This window comes from Meriones unguiculatus, chromosome 2 (assembly GCF_030254825.1).
Source record: "Meriones unguiculatus strain TT.TT164.6M chromosome 2, Bangor_MerUng_6.1, whole genome shotgun sequence".
Taxonomy (NCBI): Eukaryota; Metazoa; Chordata; class Mammalia; order Rodentia; family Muridae; genus Meriones; species Meriones unguiculatus.
Window position 1 is genome coordinate 161,888,042 of NC_083350.1, and position 23,320 is coordinate 161,911,361.

The 23,320-nt window shown below is 43.1% G+C and overlaps 1 protein-coding gene across 1 annotated transcript; it reads left to right on the forward strand.

The window, feature by feature from the left end:
* Positions 1-1,419: 1,419 nt before the first annotated feature.
* Positions 1,420-22,993, forward strand: Sohlh2 (spermatogenesis and oogenesis specific basic helix-loop-helix 2). Its single transcript, XM_021637575.2, has 11 exons — positions 1,420-1,467; positions 8,124-8,338; positions 9,448-9,509; positions 9,592-9,696; positions 11,420-11,519; positions 14,276-14,386; positions 16,021-16,168; positions 16,293-16,381; positions 17,245-17,363; positions 21,141-21,397; positions 22,829-22,993. Exons 1-11 carry the CDS (start codon positions 1,420-1,422, stop codon positions 22,991-22,993), a joined length of 1,419 nt encoding a protein of 472 aa, XP_021493250.2.
* The last annotated feature ends 327 nt before the right edge of the window (positions 22,994-23,320 follow it).

Sequence of the window (23,320 nt, forward strand, 5' to 3'; positions counted from 1 at the left end):
GATTTCAGGACCCCTGCAGATACTCAGATACGATGGCACTCAGGTCGTTTATAGAAAAGGCTGTTGGTTTTGCACATAAACAACGTTTCCTTTCAATCAGATCCAGATTGCTCATGAAGGTGGAGAATAGCTAATCTGAAAATCTAAACTCTTCCAAAACTTGAAACTTCTTTACTGACCTTCACAGGATCCCTTCTCCATACCCAATAGCCTATGGGGAGGCATGCAAATTTATTTTAAAAATCTGCATAAAATCACCTTCAGGTTCTGAGACTATGGTGTTTATGAACATAAATGAATATTGTGTGTAAGGGCTAAATCTCACCACTCTGTTGTCTAGAATGAATCTTACGCTTAGATTCAAGTCTCATCTCATTTTACATATGAAGACATTCCTACATTTGCTGAAGGTTTCAGGCCTGAAGGCTTTAGATAAGGACCACTCCCCTTGTAATACCTAGCACGGTGTGGATAGTGTCTAATATTATTCAGGGGATGAGAGAGGGGGTTGGGGGTCTGCCCTTGCTTAATAATGATGCAGTTTTCTCCTCTTTTGTTTGTTTGGGTCCTGGCTCTCCTGGAATTGGCTAGAAAGACCAGGCTGGCCTCGGGAAAGACCCTTCTGCCTCTGTCTCCCCAGTACTGGGGTTAGAGGAAGGCGCTACAACACCTGGCTGGCGTTTTCTAATATTCTCAGCCCGCAGTTGGTGGAATCATGGATGAAGAAGGGTCTTCAAAACAATTTATCTCATCTCTTTCCATCCAAACAGCAGAGAGGCACAAGACGCCTTTTCCATACTCTGATGACCTAAATCAGACCCCTAGGGCGGAATGCAACAGTAGCTCAGGATACCCTTGCTGGGAGACAGACCACCTGCAGTGGTGGGTCACACAAAGCCCTTTCGTGTTGTGTTCAAGTGAGACATGTCACCACACATCAGGCTTCTAAGCATTAGAAAAACCTGGACACAGTAACAAGAGATGGATCTTTTCAGCACTGAATGAATATGGGGTTTGGTTTTCATGTCAGCAGCCACCAGGAACTTCTTCACTGCGGCAGTTTCTCAGCTGAGAGAACGGGGCCAGTGTGTTAAATCTCAGCACAAAACAGAGCGATTCCAAAATCTTGATTAAAGGAGCCGCCACACGCACTGTTCATATGAAACTGTTCACACTCACTGGCATCAGGCAAAAATATTGTTTCGGACAAGAGTGCGCATCTATAGAGTCCAGAGCTGTAGCGGCTCCCCCTCTGCCCATGCGTAGTCGAGTCTTGCAGGCCAGCCGGAGGCGTGAGTGGCGGGCCTGAGGTGTCCACGTCACTCTGCCCAGCGCTCCCACAGCCCCTGGGCGCTCCCGGCGTCTCGCTCCGCCCCTCACAGCGCGAGCCCGCGAAGAAGCTGCAGAGCACTAGGCGCCATGGCCGACCTGATCAGCAGTGGGGAGCTAGGCCGGAGGCCAGGGCAGGTAGGAGCCGGTGGGAGGTGGCTGTGAGCATCACCCGAACCCTGCCCCGCCAGCCAGCCCTGCAAAAGGATACCCTGGAGAGGCTTCCATCAAGGGCCAGGAGCCAAGCTCCGGTGTGGAGAGATTACTTCAGGCAAGCAGGCCACCGGGCCACACTTTGAACCCCTGACCCTGGAGCTCTGAGCTGATCCCCGGGGCGGTTCTTGGAATTGAGAGAGTAGGGTTGGGCTTTCCTACAGGAAAAGCTAAATACAGGGGCGCACATTTATCTGCTTTTATTTCCGGCATCCCTGTCCCTGAACTGCTGGCCTTAGGAAGATGGCGACCCAAGGTGGCCTTGCTCAAACAAAGCGCGCTTGGCAGTGCGTGCAGCATCCGCACCCAGAAGATAGAGGCCCCAGAAATGCACCTTGACCAGACCGTTGATGACCCACAGGGTAACTGTACTAGATAAAAAAAATGAACTTTGGGCCTGGTGACTTACGTCCACAATGCGTGTGCTTTCATGGCTGCTGAGGCAGGAGGCTTGCCCAGTCTGGGCTGTAGTACGAGACCATGTCTATAAGACAAACAGAACAGAGCGGGAAAGCTGATGGCCTGGCTAGAGAAGCGTAGAGGAACATTACTCACCTCAGAAAGTAAAGCCAGCGTTATCTGTTGTTCAAAGCTATTTCTGGACAAGTAAGAGGGGGCATTTGTACCTAGACGAGCTTGTTAAAACCCTCAGAAGGCTTTGACTGCTTAATCTTCTGACCCCTTAGGAACAAGCTTCTGGAAATCCAATTATTTCTGTAGGTCATTTAGCGGTTTTGGTGTCTGGTGTTTGGTTTTGTGCATGCGCAAAAGCTCTAAGGAAAAGTATTTTGGCGGTGCAGGATTAAAAGCAAAGCTGCACAAAATGGAATTCTGAATAAAACACCTGATTATCTAGAACACAAATAATTGTAGATTCTGACCGCGCGGAGCATGGAGCCCCCGCTGAGCCTTGTGAGTCTCTGCAGGAACAGCAGCCAGCTCAGTCTCTCCAGACAGAGCTAAATCCCAGGATTCCCGGGAAATCGGAGGCCAGTGATTGCCCTTTGAGAGTTGTGGCCCAGGCAGCCGCTGCTGATTGTCAGCGCTGCTCTCCGTGATAAGGGTGACATAAATAACAGCTCACTAAAATGGAGGAGTGATTTGCTCTAAGCACTTCAGCACCTGCTGTTACTAATTAAGGGCTTCGCCCGCCACCCATCGCAGATGGAAGCCTAGTGCTCTACAATTGTAGAGACTGCAGCGCCCTGAACGCTGCCATCAGAAATGAGATAGAGTAGATAAGGACACTGGCGCGACGTTAAGGACACGATGTGACGACGTTATAAAACTGCCCATAATTAAAGGGTACCCGGCAGAGTGTTAATAGGCTTTACCCCAAAAGAGCATTTTTTACTTCATCTTTTAAAAATTTCCAATGAATATGTATTTTTTAAAGTGCACTAAGCAATTCATACTGGGGGGGGGGGGGAACTGCTGTCAAATGAAACCCAGCCAATTGTGTTCTTAGGTAGAAATCATAGACATGTTAAAATGCAATTCTGCAAAGGAGGATATGCTAGAATTTTCCATTTCTTTTCCCTTCGTTATTGGCAAACCTTATTGCCTGTGTTCAGATGTTACAGCATCAACGAGATACTAAGTAAATATTCAGATTTAAATCGACTGTAGTTTATTTGCTAAATTGATATTACTAGATTGTGGACTTGATTGGCCTTCTGTGTTCTAATCTGTGTGACTACTGACACCCCGAGTAGGTTGTGGCTCTAATTGTGTTGGTCAGGGAAAAGAAGCTCAGATCGTTCTGGAACTGCTTTGTTTTTGCACTGTGTGCCTCACTCAGCACACAGCACTTCCCAAACCTTAGGCTCCTGTACAGAGCATGGGAAGGAAGCCATGCTTCCCCACCCCTGTCTGGCTGCTCCCCGCCTCCTCAGGCTCAGGATAGCTAGCTGCTTTTGTTCTCTGCCCTTCTCAGAGCATTGTGCTTGTGACTCAGGAAGTTCCTGAGAGCAGAGCCCCCTAGAGCTGTCCCCACTGCCCAGCCTGAATGCATCTCCCTGCAGTTCCTTTCTCCACTCTGTCAGGTTGAGTGTGTGTGTGTATTCTGTGCTCAGGTCTCTGCCATGTACTGTGAGCTTGCCCTTCAGTTGCATTTACGAGTCTCTTACCTAGAGCCAGTAGTGCAGCCTAGAAGCAAGAGGTAGATGCTGGTCCCCGCACAGAGAAGCCATGGAAGGCCCTGTGCCCAGGGTGCTCGACTACCCCTTCACCTGTGTTCACTGCCTCTCTCCAGCAGGAGGGCTCAATAAATACCTGTGGGGACAGTAATTATCAAGCACACTTAAGTGGCAAGATGTTTGAGAAGCTTAAGAGAAAGGGACTTTCCAATAGAAAGTTTTACAAATTGTCCCAGGTCCCTGGCTTATACATATTGTTAGTGTCATTATTTATACCCCACTGTTTGATTCTCAAATGGCTCAGCAAGAGAAAAATTACCATATTGAAATAAAAGAAAAATTAGGGGGCTGGAGAGGTAGGTGGCTTAGCTGGTGAAGTGCTTGCAACTTAAACATGAGAACCCACATAAAAGCCTGCTGCGCAGCAGCATGCATTTGTAACCCCAGTGCTGGGGGAGGGGGGTGCTAAGACTGAGATCTCTGGAGCTTGTTGGCTAGCCAGTCTAGCCCAGTGGGTGAACCCAAGTTCAGTGAGGGACTTTGCCTCAAAATGCAAGGTGGAGGGTGACAGAGAAAGACAGACCCACAGCCACCACAGACACAGGCACATACCAAACACAGTTCAAAGGGCCTCAATGTTTTTCCAGAAGCCAAGACAAGAGAATCGAGTGTTTGAGGCCAGCCTGGGCAACACACCAAAGCTGTTGTCTCAAACAATTAACAAAATAATTAGTTTTAAAGAAAACATTAAGTTATATTTTGAAAATGTTAAGATATTTGAGGAAAATAGAAGTACGTTTGGTGAAGTCAGACACTGTCAGTTTGCAAAAACAAAACAAAGAAACAACAAAAAACTCCACATATTAACTACTGGGCCTATTTATCCTTTCTGATGCTGGTGGGGCAGGTGAGTGAGAGTGGACCCTGCCTGTGGACTGCGCTTAAATGCTTTCTCCGCCTCCTCTGTTCTAAACTCCACAGCAGGAGACACTTTCGAAATAATGAGGCCTCCAGCAAGTAAATAACACTGAAGGAAGGGGAGGGGCAACCATACCTTAAAACCCAAGGAGGCAGAACTGAATGCGGTGAATGGTTCTTGATTCCAACACAGCAGCTTCTCTCACAACTCCAGCTCTGAAGCCAGGGGGAGCAGAGATGCTGCCTTGAAGCAGATGATGGACAGGAACAGAGGCCCCCCGGGTGTGGAGAGAGGGTGATTACCTGCTGTGGAAGTAGTTGGATTTGGAACACCTGGAGCAAGGATGCTTTAACTCCAGGATATGACAGGGATGGGCTCTCTGCAGAAAATGAGCTGCAGGTGGGACCAAGGTCCCCCAGTGCGGCTAATTCCTGGTCCTCTGTGTGGCCAGGAACCGGAGCGGGCCCAGCCCTGGATGCTCAGCTCTCCAGTCTGTTTTACAATGTCCCACTCCTTCACACAGGACCCAGATCAGTTTTCCTTAAAAGAGGCCACCACTGGGGCACACCACCGCCACTGTGCGAACATTCACAGTCACTCAATCCTTGATTTGTAAGTTTTTCAGACAACAGACGGGAGAACAATCAAAAATAAAAGATTAGTGTTCTTATAAAAGAGGCCCAAGGTAGACCCATCAGCCCTTGCACTGTGTGAAAGCACACTAGACATTGCCTTCTCTGAACCAGGAATCATTTTCACTTGGTGCTGGACCTGCCAACCCCTTAATCTTGGAACCCCCAATCTCCAGGGTGATGATAAATAAAGTTGTTTTGCTCATAAGCAACCTGCTTTGACACTTCTAAAATAGGATGAGAGAGAATACAAATAAATGTTTGAGTCCTAATTTACAAGGCTGAAGAGATAGCAGGGCTGGTAAAGTGCATCTGTGCAAGCATGAAGATGTGAGCATCTGTGTAAAGACCAGGCAGGGGGATGTGGGGGAAGGGAGTCTCATGCTGCAACCCTCCTAGTCCCCTGAATTAGGAAGGCAGAGACGGGAAGCTCCTGGAACTCAACTGGTCATCCAGTTTAGTCAAATCCACGAGCTCCAGGTTCAGAGAAAGACTCTGTCTCAAAAACTAAGATGGAGAACAAGAGAGGAAGGAATCCCATGCAGGTGTCCACATGTGCAGTCATACATAGGCATAGTTCCATGTTCATGGAATTCTAGCTCTGGGAAAGTGGAGATATGGGGATAGTTTTTGGCCAGAGAGCCTATCGTAGTTGAAAAGTCCCAAGCTCAGTAAGACCTGTCTCAAAAAAAACAAGGTGGACACTGCCTGAAAACCGCCACTCAGAGTTGTCCTGTGACCTCCACACGTAGATAAAGCACTCGTGCACACACGTAAAATTCCAATCTGTATCTTCCAAGAAGGGATGACATTCTAAAAATAACAGGCCCTGGAGACACCAGAAAGGAAAATAAAGCTTTAAAAAATTCACAATTCACATTGAAATCAGTAGTTTTTAAAGGATTGAAGACTGACTCTGTTACAGAGACACGTATAGGAAGAATCTTCCTGGGTTTCTAGCATTTCCTGAAGATTCTCAAGGAGAGAAAGACAACGAAGGAGAAGGTGGTTCGTGGGTGAAGAAATATCTGTTTACAGAGTCAATAAGAAGTGCTTCTACTTGGACCCTGTCAGAACACAGGAAGAAAAAAAGTATCACCCAAAGAAAGCAAAGTTGCTTGGTGCTTTCAACACCCACTCTGAATATCACAAAGAGATGGACCATCATCTTCAAAATTCAGAGACATGGTGATTTTGACCTAGAAGCAAATAGAAGCTACAAGGAACAGTACAGGTCAAAGAAATGACACCCAAAATTGTTATCTATAAATATGAATTACAAATACAAAAAAATAGAATGAAGACTTAAATTCCCGGCATTCCCAGCAAAAGTGCATGGAAGATGGGGGGAGAAGGAATTTTTCATGAGAAGGATGCTGCTTTGTGTGGAGAGAGACAAGGGTCCCTGTCAACCCACAATTTGCATGTGGCCAAGGATTGCTACGAACAAGTCTTTGTGTTTTTCGCCTGATGCATGTGCATCCTGTGTGTGCCTGGTGCCTGTGAAGGCCAGAAGAGGTTACCAGATCCCTTGGAAACTGGAGTTGGCAACAGCTGTAAGCAGACATATTAGTGCAGGGAACAAATCTTGGTTCTCTGTAAGAGTAGCCAAAGCTTTTAACTACTGAGCCATCACTCCAGCACCAAATATAGATTTTTAAAAATGCATTCTCTGGAATGTGTTTTTAACCAAAATAAATAATGTGAGACCATTGATTTGGCTTTCTCTCACAATACATGTCCCGGGAGAAAAGTCTTGATTAAGAAACTGGCTCATAGAGGATGCTGGGAGCCAGAGTCTTTAGCAGTTGGGGTCTCAGTGAGGGCCCTTTATCCTTAGACTTATCCACTCACTTGTCTTCATAAATGAAAAAAAGCATGACAGATCTCTGGCCTCTTCTTATTGGGACACTAATTCCGTTGATGAGTGCTCTACCCTACATTAACCAGCTTTCCATCACTGTAACAGAAACCCACCATAATCAACTTATAAAGAAAAAAAAAAGCTTCATTTAGCTCAGGTTTTTTGGCCATTTGGTTGGTTGTTTGGCTAGTTTTTTTGAAACAGGGTCTCACTTTGTAGACCAGGCTGATTAATTTCATTGCCCCTGTCTCCTGAGTGCTGGAATTCAAGGTTAGCACCACCATGCCTGGTGTGGCTCACAGTTTTTGAGGTCCAGTCCTGCATCTGGAGGCCTCTGTGGTGTTAAAGATTGAACTTTGGTCCTGGCGCATGCCAGGTAAGCATGGGACAACTACTGTTCTGATCATATTCTCACACTGTGATGTGTGATCTCACAGCAAGCCCCAAAGCACCAGGCCAACTGACAATGAATAGAACTTCAAAGTATAATCCAAACATATCTTTCTAATTTAGGATTGACTATTGTGTTAATAAGATTTCAGTTGCTGTAGCAGAATAACAGAAATAAATAGCTTTTTAAAAAGAAAGAAAGAGAGAAAGAGAGAGAGAAAGACTGGATCTTAAGATCCTTATCTGTAGCATGGTGGTGATGGCACAAGCCTTTAATTCCAGCACTTGGCAGGTTAGAGGGAGGCAGATCCCTGAGTTCAAGGCCAGCTTGGTCTACCAAGTGAGTTGCAGGACAGACTACAATCTCTTAAAAAAAATCTTGGAGTGGGGAAAGGAGGGAAGAGCCTGTTAATTGAATAGTTAATGGGACAAGAGAGAAGTTTTCAGGGAAACCACACTATCATGGCCTTAGTGGGAAGGATCTTAACAAAGTAGCAGGATGGTCTGACCCAAGCACAGCCCTGGGCATGGAGGCAATGAGGAGCTTCCTGCTCCCTAGGGTCAACTGCCCAGTTCCTTGAGTTATTTCTTACTCTTGTTTGGCAATTACATGTGGCTTCTGCTTCCTTCTCTTTTAGGGAAAACTAGACCTTTTAATAGTTGGAGATGCCACAAGATACTTCCTGGCTGGCTCTGTACAGAAATTCTTTTCCAACACAGCACAGATCACCCTGACCATTAGCAACGTGAAGAAAGTAGTCGCGCTTTTGGCTACTAAGTCATTTGACATAATTTTCTTGAAGGTGACTTCCACCCTATCTATGGAGGAACAGGAAGTTGTCAAGTTAATAAGGTAAAATTTTTTTAAGTCTTGACTTTCTGTCTTGAAAATTGCTTTTAAGACTTATTTCTTAATACATAATATACAATATAATGATATACTCGACATAAAATTAGTCTAATGTAGCAAGTTTTAAAATGAAGCACATATCCTTGGGCAGAAGTTCATAGCACAGTTTTTGTGGCCAGTTTGAGATGGCTTTGTAAGAATTAACATTTCAACCTGAGTAAGAACAGGCACAAGTGACAGCAAAGGGGTTAATTGAGTAAATAAATTTATTTGATATATAATGTTGATATTAGTCCCATAAGTATGCTTTTTAAATAACTGTTAAATTAAATTAAATTAAAATGTTTTATCTTCATAGTTTTTTTAAGAGCTATGGTGGATATTAAAACAAGTGAGCATTAATAATTCTTTAATGTTGAAATACCTAGTTAATGTTCAGTGTTTCCTGCTTGTGAGTCTAAAAAAGAACTTTATAAAAATTCATAATTCAACTTTCTCTACCTTGTTTTTGGGGGTGGGGTCTTAAATTGTACATGTGTATCTTTTTCGAACAGACACACACATATGTATGTGTTTTAAAGGGTTTTTAGTTTTATGTAATTTTCCCCAATCTGGATTTTGCTGATTTTATTCCTACAGTGGTCTTGAAATGTCCTCTGCTCCCCAACATTTTTTAGAGTACTGAGGAATTTGAAAATGTGGATAAGGTTTAGGTTATTTTCCTTAGTTAAGGAAGAATAGTCCAGCCGGGCGCAGTGGCACATACCTGTAATTTCAGCACTCAGGTAGGCAGAGACAGGCAGATTTCTATGAGTTCAAGGCCAGCCTGGTCTACAAAGTGAGTCCAACCAAGGCTACACAGAGAAACCCTGTCTCGAACAAAAACAGAAACAAAAAAGAAAAGAAAGAAAGAACAGTTCATCATATCACCATATCACTCCTCACTGATCTAAGAGGCTGAATTTTAAGTTTCACCATCATTTTCAATTCTCAAAGTTAAAGGCATCTATAGTTTAGTTTCTAGTTAGGTAAGCTCTTGAGTCTGCTTTTTTTTTTTTTTTTTTTTTTTTTTTGAATGATGATTCTGCTTCATTGTAACACTTTTCCCTCAGATCTGAGAAGAAGAAAAACCAACATTTGCTGTTTGTTTTTATAATTCCTGAAAAACTTAGAGGTATGTATGTGACTGCCTGATATGGTGTGTATTTTGTTTTCAAGCAGGAACCACAAGGTTGGCTTTAATGTAATTTCTTTAGGCTATTTTTCAGAATATGGAGCTGATATCAGCTTCAGTGAGCCACTGACCTTGGAAAAAGTGAACATCGTGGTAAAGTACTGGGAAGAATATTGCACACATACGGGTGAGTTAAAAAATACACATTTTTGTTTTCAAGACAGGGTTTCTCTGTGTAGAGCAGGCTAGCCTCGAGCTCACAGAGATCCACCTGCCTCTACTTCCCCAAGTTAAAAATATACTTATTAAAGGCTTAAAAATTCCTATTAAAATTTTATAAAAACCATGTTTGTACATGTTTAAATTGGTTTCCCACTTATGCCTATTATTGTGGATTAACAATTTGCTATGTATTTTAAGAGTGTGTTTTTTTAGCATAGTCAGGAAATAATTGTAAATAAGGAGGAAAAAAAAATCTCCTTTATTTTCAAAAGAAGCTGAAATGGCCAGAAATTTCAAACAAGTTAGCAGCATGATAGCTGTGTGAGGAAGGGTTCTATTTGTTTTTGTTTTTGTTTGGGGTTGTTACTATGTTTCTTTTCATTTGGTAACCTAGCTACTATCATATCTTTGTTATTAAAGTATAATTGATCAGGCTACCACATTGCAAGGATGTCCAAAAAGTAGGGCTTTAACTTGGAATTACACAGTAACTCCTTTGCAAAACACTTGCATAATTATTTACCTCTTCCAATGAATGTGGGGACCATTCTCTCCCCTTCATAGTTTTAGATACAAAGCATTAATGGCAATGCCTCAGGTAGGCCTCTCCTTTGTGGTCCTCTTACCTGTTGCATTGTGTGTATAGCAACATTTAAACACTAATTAGCTTAACCTAAAAGAGCGGCAGACAGCTTTCACGTTCTGGAATTAATGTGGCTCAATAACTATTTTCGCATGCTATAGGCTGAGAAATCTTTCCGAATTAAGTTGGTATCAGATGGAGAGCATTGTTTAAGGAGTGGAGAGCTTTTGCTATGTCATAGGAGTAAATTCTGAAGCCTAAGATACAGTTTGATGGCTGTATTAACAGTACTGTATGGATACTTGTAACTTACTGGGACTATCCATTTTAGGCCTTTTCAACAAATGCACAAGAAAATAATTATGTAAGGGGATGAACATGCTAATTAACTTGATTGTGCTATTTTTATAAGGTTTATGTTTATCAACTCTATACACTGCATACACATACACGTACACACGTTCACACTTATATTTCCATAAGGCTTGAAACTTAAAAACAATGTTTTACTGAAACACATTGAGGATTATTATATATAAGTTTGCATTCCAGAGTCAATATATCAACAAAGCAGTAAGTTTCCTTTGTAGCACCTCTTCTCACCATGCCCCCTCCCCAGCCCCTACTCACTGTAACCTCAGAGTTCTTCCTGGGAATGACTAAGCGTATGGTCAAGGTCCCTTTGCAGTCTGGTCCTGGGTGCAAACAGCAGCTGCTCATCACCTGTCCAGCACCTTTGATACATCCCAACCATTCTCCAGTTGTTTTATTATTGGTCCAAGGACCAACAGCTGCAGATTTTTTCCCCCTGAGGCTATAATTTGAGAGCGCAGTTGCTTGACATTTATTTCTAAATAGGAAGGTGATACATAAAGTCGGTTGCGGGTACTTTATAAAATATGCCACTTAGTTACCAGGTTCTTACTGGTAGGAGGATGTCCTGGGATACAGTGTGTACAGGCTTTCAGTGGTACTTTCTAATCTGAGTGGTTTTACACTTCCTGGACTGATAGCTATCGTTTGCTTTCTATTTTAAGAACCCTGCTTTGTAAGAGTCATTGGTAGTGATACTATGATTAAAATGGGCCTCTTTCCAAACTTGCAGTGGATGTGGAGAGCACTGAGACATCTGTAGAATACAGACTACACCTCCGGAATTCCTGCAGTGAACTCGGGGGACATTTTCCTACAGATGCATTTGTTTGGTTAGTTTTATTTATTTTTTCGACTTTTCCATGTTACCGATGTCCGCCGCATACATTTTATTAAAGATACTGCAGAGAAGTTGATAACAGGACATAAGCCCTGGCACTGAGTGGTCCAGAGGGATGGGCTCTTCTCTGGAAGATAAGTGGCATTCTTCTGTTTCAGATTCTAGAGTTGAGGTCATGGGTACACCTCACAAGAGGATCAGTATAAGAAAGCATGATGCCATTCAAGTAAGATAACAGCAGACTCCCTTCTTTCAAACACAGTTTGAAACTGATATTTGAACAGACAGGCACAGCCTTACCTAGTCTGCGTCTACAACGCTTTCCCCCCTGTTGTCTGTTTTGAACTCACAAAACTCAAAGCTTCAACTACTAAATGCCTGTGATTTAGAGAAACTGTTAGATATTCCATGAGGAAGCAATTAGGGTTTTTGTTTGTTTGTTTGTTTTGTTTTGTTTTTTACATTGTGGTTTGGGCTATGTTTGTCCCTGTCTGTATGTCTCTTTTCTTCAGGGTGTTAGAACTGATAGTCAAACCTACCTCCCACAGGGCGTTAGACTTGGGTCAGACTCTTCCCATGTTAGCTTTGCACATTTAATAAAAAAATCTGCTTCCTGTGAATGCTGGCCTTTTTTTTTTTTTTACAACAAATTTTATTTTATTTTATTTTATTTATTTATTTTTTAATGGAGCTTAGCACTACCCAGGATGGACAAGTGCTAAAGCCCATGGATGCTGATGACGATGAAAATTCTGAGCCAGGCACTTCCAGAATGTGTAGAATGCAGCCATCTACTGTTAGAACAAGGAAGGGACTTGGCAGCCAGCTCGGTGTGGAAAACCAAAGATGACCTCACTTAAGTGGCACGCAGCTAGCAACAGCTTTGTGAATCTTATTTAGCAGCTGAGCCTCAAAGAGCTTCATGGAAAGATGATCCCTTATCTGGGGTATGAGGTAGAGAAGGGTATTGTGAGGTTTCATGGTTTTCCTATGCTACATGAGGGCATTTTTCAATGTCTACTAACTTTGGCTTTTTCTTTATCCTCTCATATAATCTTTCCACTGTGGATTATAGGGCTAGGAGGACCTTGGTCAGTAAAGTACTTGTTTGCAAGAATGAGGACTTGAGCTTGAGACCCAGAATTCAAATACAAAGGTTTGAGGCATAAGTACTTAGAATCCCAGCACTGGGGAGGTGAATCTCGAAGGAGGGCCCTTGGGGAACCCTGACCAGCCAGCATGGCCCATTTGGTAAGCTTCAGGCCATTGAGAGAGACCCTGTCTCAAAAACTAATAAGCAGCACCCAAGAAAAGACACCAAAGTTCTCTTTCTCAAATACACACACAAAGTGGTATTATATTTCAATATTTTAAAAACAATACAAAAGGGCCTGTAGTGATGGCTCAGCAGCTAAGATCACTGGCCACTCTTTTGAGGATCCAGGTTCAATTCCCTGTACCTAGCCACAACTGTCTGTGACTTCGGTTGCAGGGATCTTATTCCCTCTTTTGGCACTCATGGGCTCCAGGCACACATGTGTTGTATATCATACACATAAAATAAAAAAAAATAATAAAATAATTCAAAAATTGAAGTTCTAGATAAGGGACTTTCAACCTTCTAATGCTGGGACCCTTTAACCATTTCCTCATGCTGTGGTTTCCCCCAACCATAAAATTATTTTCATTGATAATTCATAACTCTAAATTTGCTACTGTTATAAATTGTAATGTACATGTTTTTGGAGATAGAGGGTTGCCAGAGGGGTCGAGGCCCACAGGTTGAGAACTGTTGTTGTAGATAGCAGCGTCAGAACAACATCCATTGAATGACAAAATTTAAAAGGAAGAGAAACTACTTTTGCTGATCGAGCTGGAATAGGGCATGTAAAGTTGCTCTTTTCTTTTCTCTGTAATGGGTCTGAGCTTTTAAAATTTTATTTCATGTGTTTGGGTGTATCTTGCTCCACGTATGTCTGTGTACCACAGGCATATAGTACCCTCAGAGGCCAGAAGAGAGAGCATCAGATACTTTGGAACTGGAGTTACAGAATATGAAGCACCGTGTGGGTGCTCAAAATTGAACTCAGGTCTTCTACTAGAATATCCAGTGCTTTTAACCTCCAGGCCATCTCTCCAGCCCTGTGTGTCTTAACTTCTTAAGGGTAGATACAGTTATGCTCTGACTTACAGTGGGACTATTCAAGACCCAGCAGAAACAATCGCTAAGTTAAAAACTGCATCCATTCCGCCTAACATCACAGCTCGCCCTGTAACATGCTCAGAACGCTTAATGCTACCTCACAGTTGGGCGGGAGCCATCTGACTCAGTCTGCTTTAAAGCAGGTTGTTCAAGCATCAGCCATCAGATGTAATTTATCAAATACAGCCGGAAGGAGAAATGGACTGGTGTTGCAATATTTTTATAAAAGTGAAAAAACCAAAAGCATTATCAGTGAGTACTTATAATTTGCAATAGCCGTGTTGATAAAATTACAGTGTCTTAGTCCTGATCCTATTTTATATTTAATCAGTGTATTTTTGAATTTTGATCATTGATTTGTGATACTTTGAAATCTGAAAGAAAAGATTCAGTTCCAGGCGTGTCAGGCAGTGATTTAACGTATTTTCCCCTTTTGTATGAAGCAGGAGACAGTCACCGTCTGAATGGTGAACTGCTGCTTATTGCTGACAGTTGCCAGGCAATTATTCTCTCTAATATGTGACACGATTCTCACCTGCTTCTAGCTCTGAGCTGCTGAAAAGTGAACCTGGACTTGGATTGAAGGCCCAATTGCCCAGTCCTGAAGGAAACAGAAGGGCCTCAGCTCTTCACTCAAGCAAGGAAAAGCTGAGGAGGTGAGTGCTGGGGCCGCCTTTGCTCTCAGGGTCATTCCTTCATACAGAGAGACCACGTCTGCAAATCCTGTAACTTTCCCATGGCTAAAGGTCTAAATGGAACTAGCAAATGTGACCACTGAGTAGATATCAGGAATCAAATAACTGAACTGGGACCAGTGCCATAGTATGACTGGGGAACAGTAATGAGGGGAAGTTGTGAGAATATAAATATTTGCCTCTAATTCTCTTAGGTTTCCTGTACATTCAGATGTCTTCTTAATACATATTGGAACAATGTGCAATGGCATGTTTTTTCATTGTGAAAATGACATATAACTAGCAAAACTATAGAAAAGAGAGAAATACTATTAACAGTTGAGTCATCTGTAGATAACAATGGCTTAATGGTTTTGCTCTCAGCCTTTATTTTTTATTTTATTTTTTTTTTATTCATTCTTGCTTTACTTAATGGCTAGGATGACATTTTATACCCTGTCTTGAATACTACTTTTCTTCAGTAAGATTTATAACATATTATTCCCACTGCAGATGAAATTCCGAAGATCTAATATACCTTAATTTGCTTAAGGCACCCTTCTGTTGAAAGCGTTTAGACAACTTTTTGACATTTAGTGAGAGTGGTTTGCACACAGAAGGTTTGCTGTGTTTGAGTTTTATCATAGATGCTTTTGTAAGTAGAAGTTCTCTGTGTGAAAACATTCCAATAACAGTGTCTGGTTGTTGATTTTTCAATGCTTTTTTCCCCTCTGGAATAGTTCTTGAGACAATTCTGAAGAACCCCAAAGATCCTGAAGCCCCATAAAAATAACACTTATTTTCCATCCTGACAATATGACAAATGATTTTTTTAAGTTTAATTTTTCTTCTATTCTGAAATGAAGAGAAATTTAGGGACTTTCCAAAGATTCTAGATAGTAATTATCAGTCAGCCTGCACATGTCAAAGCTGTAACTGGATAAAACAAGCGCTTAGGGGGAAATGCCAAGGGCTTGAATCAATTAGTTCTACATTTCCCATGAATCTCTCCTGAGATTTAGTGGCCTTTGGATGCTAACCTGGACATTGTCCTTGTATTTTAGTTCATCTGCTTAGGAAAGCTATCTTCTTGTTTTTCTTCAGTTCAGGCCACAGCATGCTATGTAAAACACATGTTACAAGACACCAAGATTTCCTGCTAAAAATATGCTCCTACCTAGATCCTGACTCCTTCTGGCCTGCTAGGCTTCTAATGTGAATTAGAAGATTATGTCTATATAGAGTGTGATTCTTTCCTGAGGGCAGGGTATCTACAGATCCTCAGGGGCTGTGAGGGATGCGCTTTGTACTGTCTGGGCACCTGGACACCACAGCAGTGGGCCTGGTTGAAGGAGCTGCGGCCACCATGGCATAGACTCTGTACTGAGGCAGTTGTTCCTTGCGTAGCATGTGACTGGGGACCCTGGAAGTTGTGATCTCAGGAGCTGTGAGGCCTCTTGTCCTGTGGGGACATGGCCTGCTTCTTAAACAGGGATCAGATAAAGAAGGGGACATTCCATTTTCACAAAAACCCAGGAAGAAGAACTGTTTATTTGTAGGAACAAAGAAGTAAATGAGACTGATGCCTTCTTATTTTCTTACAATTGTTTGAGCAGAGAACGCATCAAGTTTTGCTGTGAGCAGCTGCGCACCCTCCTGCCGTATGTCAAGGGGAGGAAGAGCGATGTGGCTTCAGTTATTGAGGCGACAGTTGATTACGTGAAGCATATCCGGGAGACCATCTCTCCAGCCATTATGGCCCAGGTATTCTGTCTCTAACGTCCTATGCTGCAATGCTTCCATGCACCAATTTTTATTTTCGCTCTCGTAACTGCAAATCCATGTGTCTGCAGGCCTGCTTTTATAATGCATCTTTGCACTTGTTTAGATTACAGAATCCCTTCAGAGCAATAAAAGGTTTTCTAAGAGACAGATGCCCATCGAGCTGTTCCTTCCATGCGCAGCCACATCACAGAGGTATGGTGAGGGCCGTGTGAATCCATATCCTGCGTGTTGTTTTCTTTCCTTGTTCATGCTGGGTGATGGGGCAGGAGCTGGAAACATAGACAGTGAGAGCCCTGGTGTTTGTTAAGGATGCATGAATGTCTACTACTGCCAATACTAACCACTCCATTCCCAGGATAAACACATCCAATATTCTCAGGGCTGTGGGCCTTTCATTCTATGACTCACACTTTGTTACCCTGAGAACCTTAAAATGGGGCCTTGAGACTCCATCTTAGTGACTTTACTTCTCCAGCAGGAAGAGGGTAGATTTTTTAAATTCTCTGGCAGAGTTTGAGGACTATGGTCCATCTAAAACTAGCTAGCAAGCAGTCTTTAAACTGGCTGGTATAAAATGTGACATGTCAAGTGATGCCTTTCTTACTCAAACATGTAAGTCTGTGCAAGCAAACAAAAAAGACCTATGAAGAATCATCAAAGGTCCCGAGTACCACTTTGTTCTATTTAAATAATCTACAGCTGGGACTCTGTCAGGGTTTTTCAGATCTTGACTAGTAGAAAAGGCTTTGAGGACCTAGAGAGAGGGCACAGTGGTTAAGAGCACTGGCTGCTCTTGCAGAGGCCCCAGGTTCAGTTCCTTGTACCCCGTATGGCGGCTCACAACCAGCTGCAACTCCAGCTTCTTAGGACCTGAGATCTTCTGACCTCTGCAGGGACTGTGTACACGTGGTACAAAGACATACATGCAGGCAAACACTCAGACACATGAACAATTCAGTATTTTAAAGCATGATTTAGAGAGGCCCTTGAATTCAGCAGTTTTCATAGTGTCTTCCTGGAGGGATGTGCAGAGTGAATCCTTCTCATCTTTCAAGGGAAAATGGCATGCTGACAAGCACTTACTCACCCGTGCAAGAGATCCAGCTCCTGGCTGATCAGTGCTTGAACGTGTACACCATGCCTGCTGTGGGACCTTCGGAGGAAGCTGTAAGAGGTGAGCTATGTCTAACACTGCAGCTCACAGGGCACGTGAGCCTGCATGGAGGTTCTGAAGTCCCTGGGGGGCCCTGAGTCCCCATTCATTTCTTGCCATAACCGTATAGTCAAGCGGAGGTGAAACATCACACATTGGGTCCTGGCGTCACCATCTTGAGGTGTTTAAATTGAGTCTGTTAGTTCCTTTTGTGTCACTGTGGCAGAATTCCTGACAGAACAGCTCCGGGAAGGAAATGTTTAACTCCTAGTTCCAGAGGCTTCAGTCTGCGATGGTAAAGGCATCTGGGGTAGCACGCACACAGTAGGACATCACAAAGCAAGGCTTAGGAATCAGAACAAGACGGAAGGTGTAAGGCCTTAGCTCCAGCCAGCTCTATTCCAGCTTCTAAAGGTTGCACGGATCTACAAGACAATGCCACAGCTGGGGGAATGAGTTTTCAACCACAGGAGTTATCTTAGGGACAGAAGCAATGGCTGGTCTTGCAGAGGTCCTGAGTGTAGTTCCCAGAACCCACATGGCAGTTCTCAACCCTCTGTACCTCCAGTTACAGGAGAGCCACTTCTGTTTCTGGGTTCTGTGGTCACTGCATACTTTTAGTAAATATAAATATACATAAAATAAAAGTATAAATGTTTTCAAATATGTTATCCTAGGAATTGCCTCAAATTGCCAAAAAGTACATCTTGCTAACAGATGATAAGTATATTGAAAATAGAAATATTTCAATTCTAGAGAATAGAAATGAAATCTAAAGTGAAGCACAGTCATCTCTCAGTACCCACAGAGGATTGGTCCAAGTCCCTCTGCAGACTCCAGATCCTCAAAGTCTCAAGTCCCTTCCACAAAATGGAATATCATTTGCATTTTATCTGGGCATATCTCTCCCGCTTATTTTAAGTCTTTCGTGGATTGGTTGATAGCTGATACAATGTAAATTTACACAAATAGTTGTTACATCATATTGTTTAAAGAACAAAGTCTGTCCATGTTTTGTATAGACTTGCTGTAGTTCTTTTAAAATAAAAAAACTTTCAATCCATGGTTGATTGCATCTGCAGCTCAAGGATACAGAGGACTGACCGCTCACACCAATTCAGTGCTGACTGTGCGCTGAGCATTTGGAAAAGTAATTTATTTACTTCTTTCAGGTCCCTAAAGGATCTACCCCAAGTCCTTCTCAACCACATAGTTAAAGCTTCTCGTTCCTGCTTGTACATAGCGTACAGGGTACCCTTAACCCACTTTTCCTGTTGGGCTTGTCTTCACGGTACTTAGGACCTGCCTGTGTTCGTTACCTGTACGCTTTGTTTATTACTGTCTTCTCCCATTATAATGCCAGCTCTGTGAAGGAAGGGAGTTTTCCCTCCAGTTTTATTCATCACTGTATTTTCAGTTCCTAGAGCAGTGGTGGTCAAGAAATAAATGTAGTACAGATACCCATGTGGACACATGCAACCCTCCTTCTAGAGGCATTTCTTTTATAGTTTTGTGCAAACCTAGGCAATCCCACATAGTTATGGAAATAAAGATGGGAATGAACAAAGCCAAAGGAAAAAGAGTACAAGTCCAGTGCCTGGCTTTGATATTCCTGAAGGCTACCATCCCCACAGAGGAGCAAGGAAAATGTGGACCTTCTAGTCTGAGTGGCTGCTGCTGAATGACAGGAGTGTACCTGTCCTTAGCCTGCAGGCTTCTGTGACTCTTCTGGTTCCTTCCTCCAAGGAACTAAATTGTCATAGCATCCCCCTGTGCCGGGAATATCCTTGACCACCACTCTCCCGGCTAGTTGCAAGCGTGTCCCCTGGTGCTCAGCTTGCCACCCCTGACTCAAGGATAGCAAAACACAGATAGATGAGATGCAGTAGTTGCTTGTATGGAAATCAGTGGCAGACAGGATCACAAAAGCACACACAGGTCCACCCATTGTGTGTAAGTTCACAGTAGAGGCACGGGTGACATACATGTCTCGGGTACCAGGGGGAGCTCTGGGACAAAAATAATGTTCCTACAGTTGTGTCCAAAGTTATAATAGGAGGGGCCAAAACAGAACACAACAATAGAGGAAATAAATGCAGGACACTTCAATGGTCTATTTAGGCCTTTCTTTTGACTTGGGGAAAAGAAAGGAGAATGGGGAGAGGGGAGAATTCACCCCAGGCCACAGTTAAACTTTTCAAAGTGCCTATGGCTCAGGGTGACATGGGATGATTAAAGTGATCCAAATCAATTCAAATTAAGGTGGGGCTATGCCCAGTGTCTGGTAAGTATATTTCTTCATATACAATACTATACATGTTCTACAAAAAATAATGTTGATGGCTACAGGTTCCGGATTTTCTGAACCTGAGTGTTTTGTGAGATCAATCACATTACCCAAAGTATGATACCACTATTGGAAAGATACAGCTATAATAGGACTGTAGGTTTATTGGACATGCAACCCCAAAGAGATCTGGAATATCAGTGAGTCAGTCCCCCAATTTTATCACTTCTTATTTGATTTTTTTTCCAAGACAGGGTTTCTCTGTGTAGCCTTGGCTATCCTGGACTCACTTTGTAGACCAGGGTGGCCTCAACCTTGACCTCATAGAGAGCTGCCTGCCTCTGCCTCCTGTCGCTTCCTATTTGAGAAGTAACTGACCATACTAATTACTGTTTACTTATATATTTTTTCTCTAGATTTTTCTATCCCATTTTTTTATCTCCTGGTTTTTAAAAATATTTATTTTATGTGTATGAGTATTTCCCTGTATGTATGTATATGTACCATGTATGTGCAGTACCTATGGAGGCCTGAAGAGGGTGTTGGAGCCTCTGGAACTGGAGTTAGAGGGAGATGGCCTGCTGTGTGTGCTGGGAACTTTACTCAGATCTTCTACAAGAGAGGGATGTGCTCTCAGCACTGAGCTATCTCCCCAGATCTAGTGGTTACTTTTAAAACATTACGTGTTTTAAAAATCTTTGAATTTTAGCTACAGTGTAGAACTAAACTATAACCGTGTGATGGTCTGGCCTACTTCAGTCATAAGAAAAAAATAAGCCCAACTTTCTTTGTAGCTGAATGTAGTTGGGTTCTTTTGTTTTGTTTTTCTCACATTCTTCCTTGCTTTATAGGAATGGAGTTAGGATTTCTATTGCTGTGATAAAACACTGTGACCAAATCATCATGGGGAGGAAAGGGTTTATTTCATCCTGCAGCTCACAACCCATCATACAGGGGAGTTGGAGCAGGAGCTCAATGCAAGAATTTGGAGACAGGAACTGAATCAGAGGCCATGGAGGAACACCACTTCCTGGCTTTTTCATCTTGCTTTCTTATAAACCCAGGAATACCAGCCCAGGGCTGGCACTCCCACATCAATCAAGAAAATGCACTTATGGACCTGACAGTCTTTTGGAAGAATTTCCTTTATTGAGCATTTCTCTTCCCAGATGACTCTAGATTGTATCAAATTAACATAAAACTTACCAGGGCAGATGGTCAGTTTGGTTATGATGTTAGCCAATCACACACACACACACACACACACACACACACACACACGGCACAGAGGTCTACCTGTCCTCTAACATCTCTTGCAACACATGAATGCTAAGGAACTGTGCTTATGTTGCCTTGTTAAAGGAACAGGCACTTTGTTTTTCCATCCGTGTTTACATGCAGTAGCTGTGGTATGAGGATGAGACAGAGGGCCATGTATTTCAAATGCTGCAGTGCAGAGTCACAGAGCTGTGCACAGCGCTCACAGCCACCTGCTTTCTTTCTTGTCACAGGTCAGTCAGGCTCTGGTGCAGAGAGCCCTGTTGAAGATCTTCACAATGCTCAGGTGCCCGGCGCAGCCCTCTCTCTTAATTCCTACCATGCTGTCAGATACTGTTCTGGGCCTGTCTCCCCGCATGATGCAGCTGACAGAGCAAACCAGGACATTTCCACTTATTTACCATCCACTGTACCCACTGCATCCAACTTTCTTCCTCAGCACTGCAATTCCGTGCTTTGCCAAGTACAACCAACCAGTCCCAATTGTCTGGTAAGTCTTCTGGGGTCTGTGAAGGTCTTGAGACACACTTTGCTGTCAACACCCTGGTCCAAAGCTTGAAGCCCGCATCCCAAGAGCTGTTGTTGGTTCCTAAGTCGCTTATCTGAATGGTGATAATCACTGTAGTTAACCCAGGCCCTCCTTCTCCATGCTGCAGACCTGCTATCTGGGATGTATGTTATCATGAATCTGGATGCTGGCCTGTCTAGCCTAGCATTAGGTGACCAGGTAGAATCTGGCTGTTTTGGATCTGGTTGCCTCTCCCTCTGCCCCCTGCTTCTACTCAGCGTTCCTAGGATGCTACAGACATTCCTCTGTCTTCATTCCCAGCTGACCCCATAACTGCTTCTGCTGTCTCTCAGCACCAATGGTCACCCTCACCAAATGAAAACTCATCCTTCTTTCCTCATCAGGCAGAGTTCAGATGCCAGTTTTTATACAACAGTCACTGGTGCACCCTCCTGCTTTGACCTTGCATTTACCGGTATTTCTGGAAAGGGAATGTCTACAGACATGATGCTCATACTCATGAAGTGTGGCAGAGAAGCAGGCAGCTGTGATATGGGTTGAAGGGTGTAGGAAGGGGACAGATAGTCATGTTAGTTACTGATGGCCCCTGGGGAGGTACTTATGGTCTAAGCCAAGATCTAGAGACAAAGGCATAGCCACATAGGGGGTCTGGAATCAGAGATGAGCAAGGGAAAAGTGTTTGGGGTGCCTGGATCAGCATTATACAGTGAAGTCTTTTGTGGAAAGCATAACTCAGTCATGTATTCTGTGTACTTAAAACCCACATCTAAAGACACCCAATGCAACACTTCTAGAGCAAAAACTTGTCATCTCTCTATGACATCTGTGGAACAGGTATGATAGTGACTGTCCCAAGATGCACTTGTAAGAAAGACATCCCAAAGGGAATTACAGAGAAAAGTTAGAATATGCGAGTACCACAAGTTTAATAATGCCAGTAATGGTCACCATAGAAAGGCCAAGACAAATGAAAGAGGGTGCTATAGTACTGATTGATTGATTGACTGACTGATTGATCGATCAGTCAATTGAGGGATAGCCTGAGATGAGGTCCTGCCTTGTTGTCTTCTCTGGTCTATAACTTTTGGGCTCAGGTGATCCTTCTGCCTAAACCACACCCAAATATATACAGGCTCACACCCTGAAAATGACAGATTAATTTTTAGTTGTTGACATGTACTTACGGTGGTATATGTTTTTGCTATAGAATTTTTTTAAGAAAATACTTATTTTTGTTATTTTTTAAATTTGTTTTGTTTTTTAAAGTTTGTGTTTGTGTGTGTGTGTGTCTGTGTGTCTGTCACGGTGCACATGTGGAAGTCAGAGAACAGCTTTTGGGCATCATTTCTCACCTCTTTCCTGTTGAGACAGAGTTTCTCGTTTCTGTTACAGTACACTCCAGGCCACGAGCTTCCAGCTAGCTCTCGTGCTGCCTCCTCCAGCACCTTACGTGAGCTCCAAGAGCCAGTCTCGGATCACCAGGCTTCCCAGCAACCTCTTGTATCCACCGAGCCATCTCTGCCGCCTCAAGAGAACAGTTACTTTTACGAAAAGTAAACATTTGAAAACATATAGGTTTAGTGGCCTGAAGAATCCAGTTGGCTTTATAAACTCCCATGATACAGAAATGCATTTGTGACATTATGAGTAAGAATGAGCTAGCCTTCAATTAATGTGTGCTTCTCCCTCCCAACAGTTTGGGGCATAATAACAATCTATGTTTGGGGCTCATATTCTAGACCACATGCTGGGCACAGTTGGTCAGTTGAGGAAGAAGGGACAAAGGAAGATATGTGAAAGCTGCTGATGGCTGGCTTCTGATGAATGTACTGGAACCTTCCAAAGATACATAGAAAGACAGTTGATGGCGCTGATAGCCTTGTG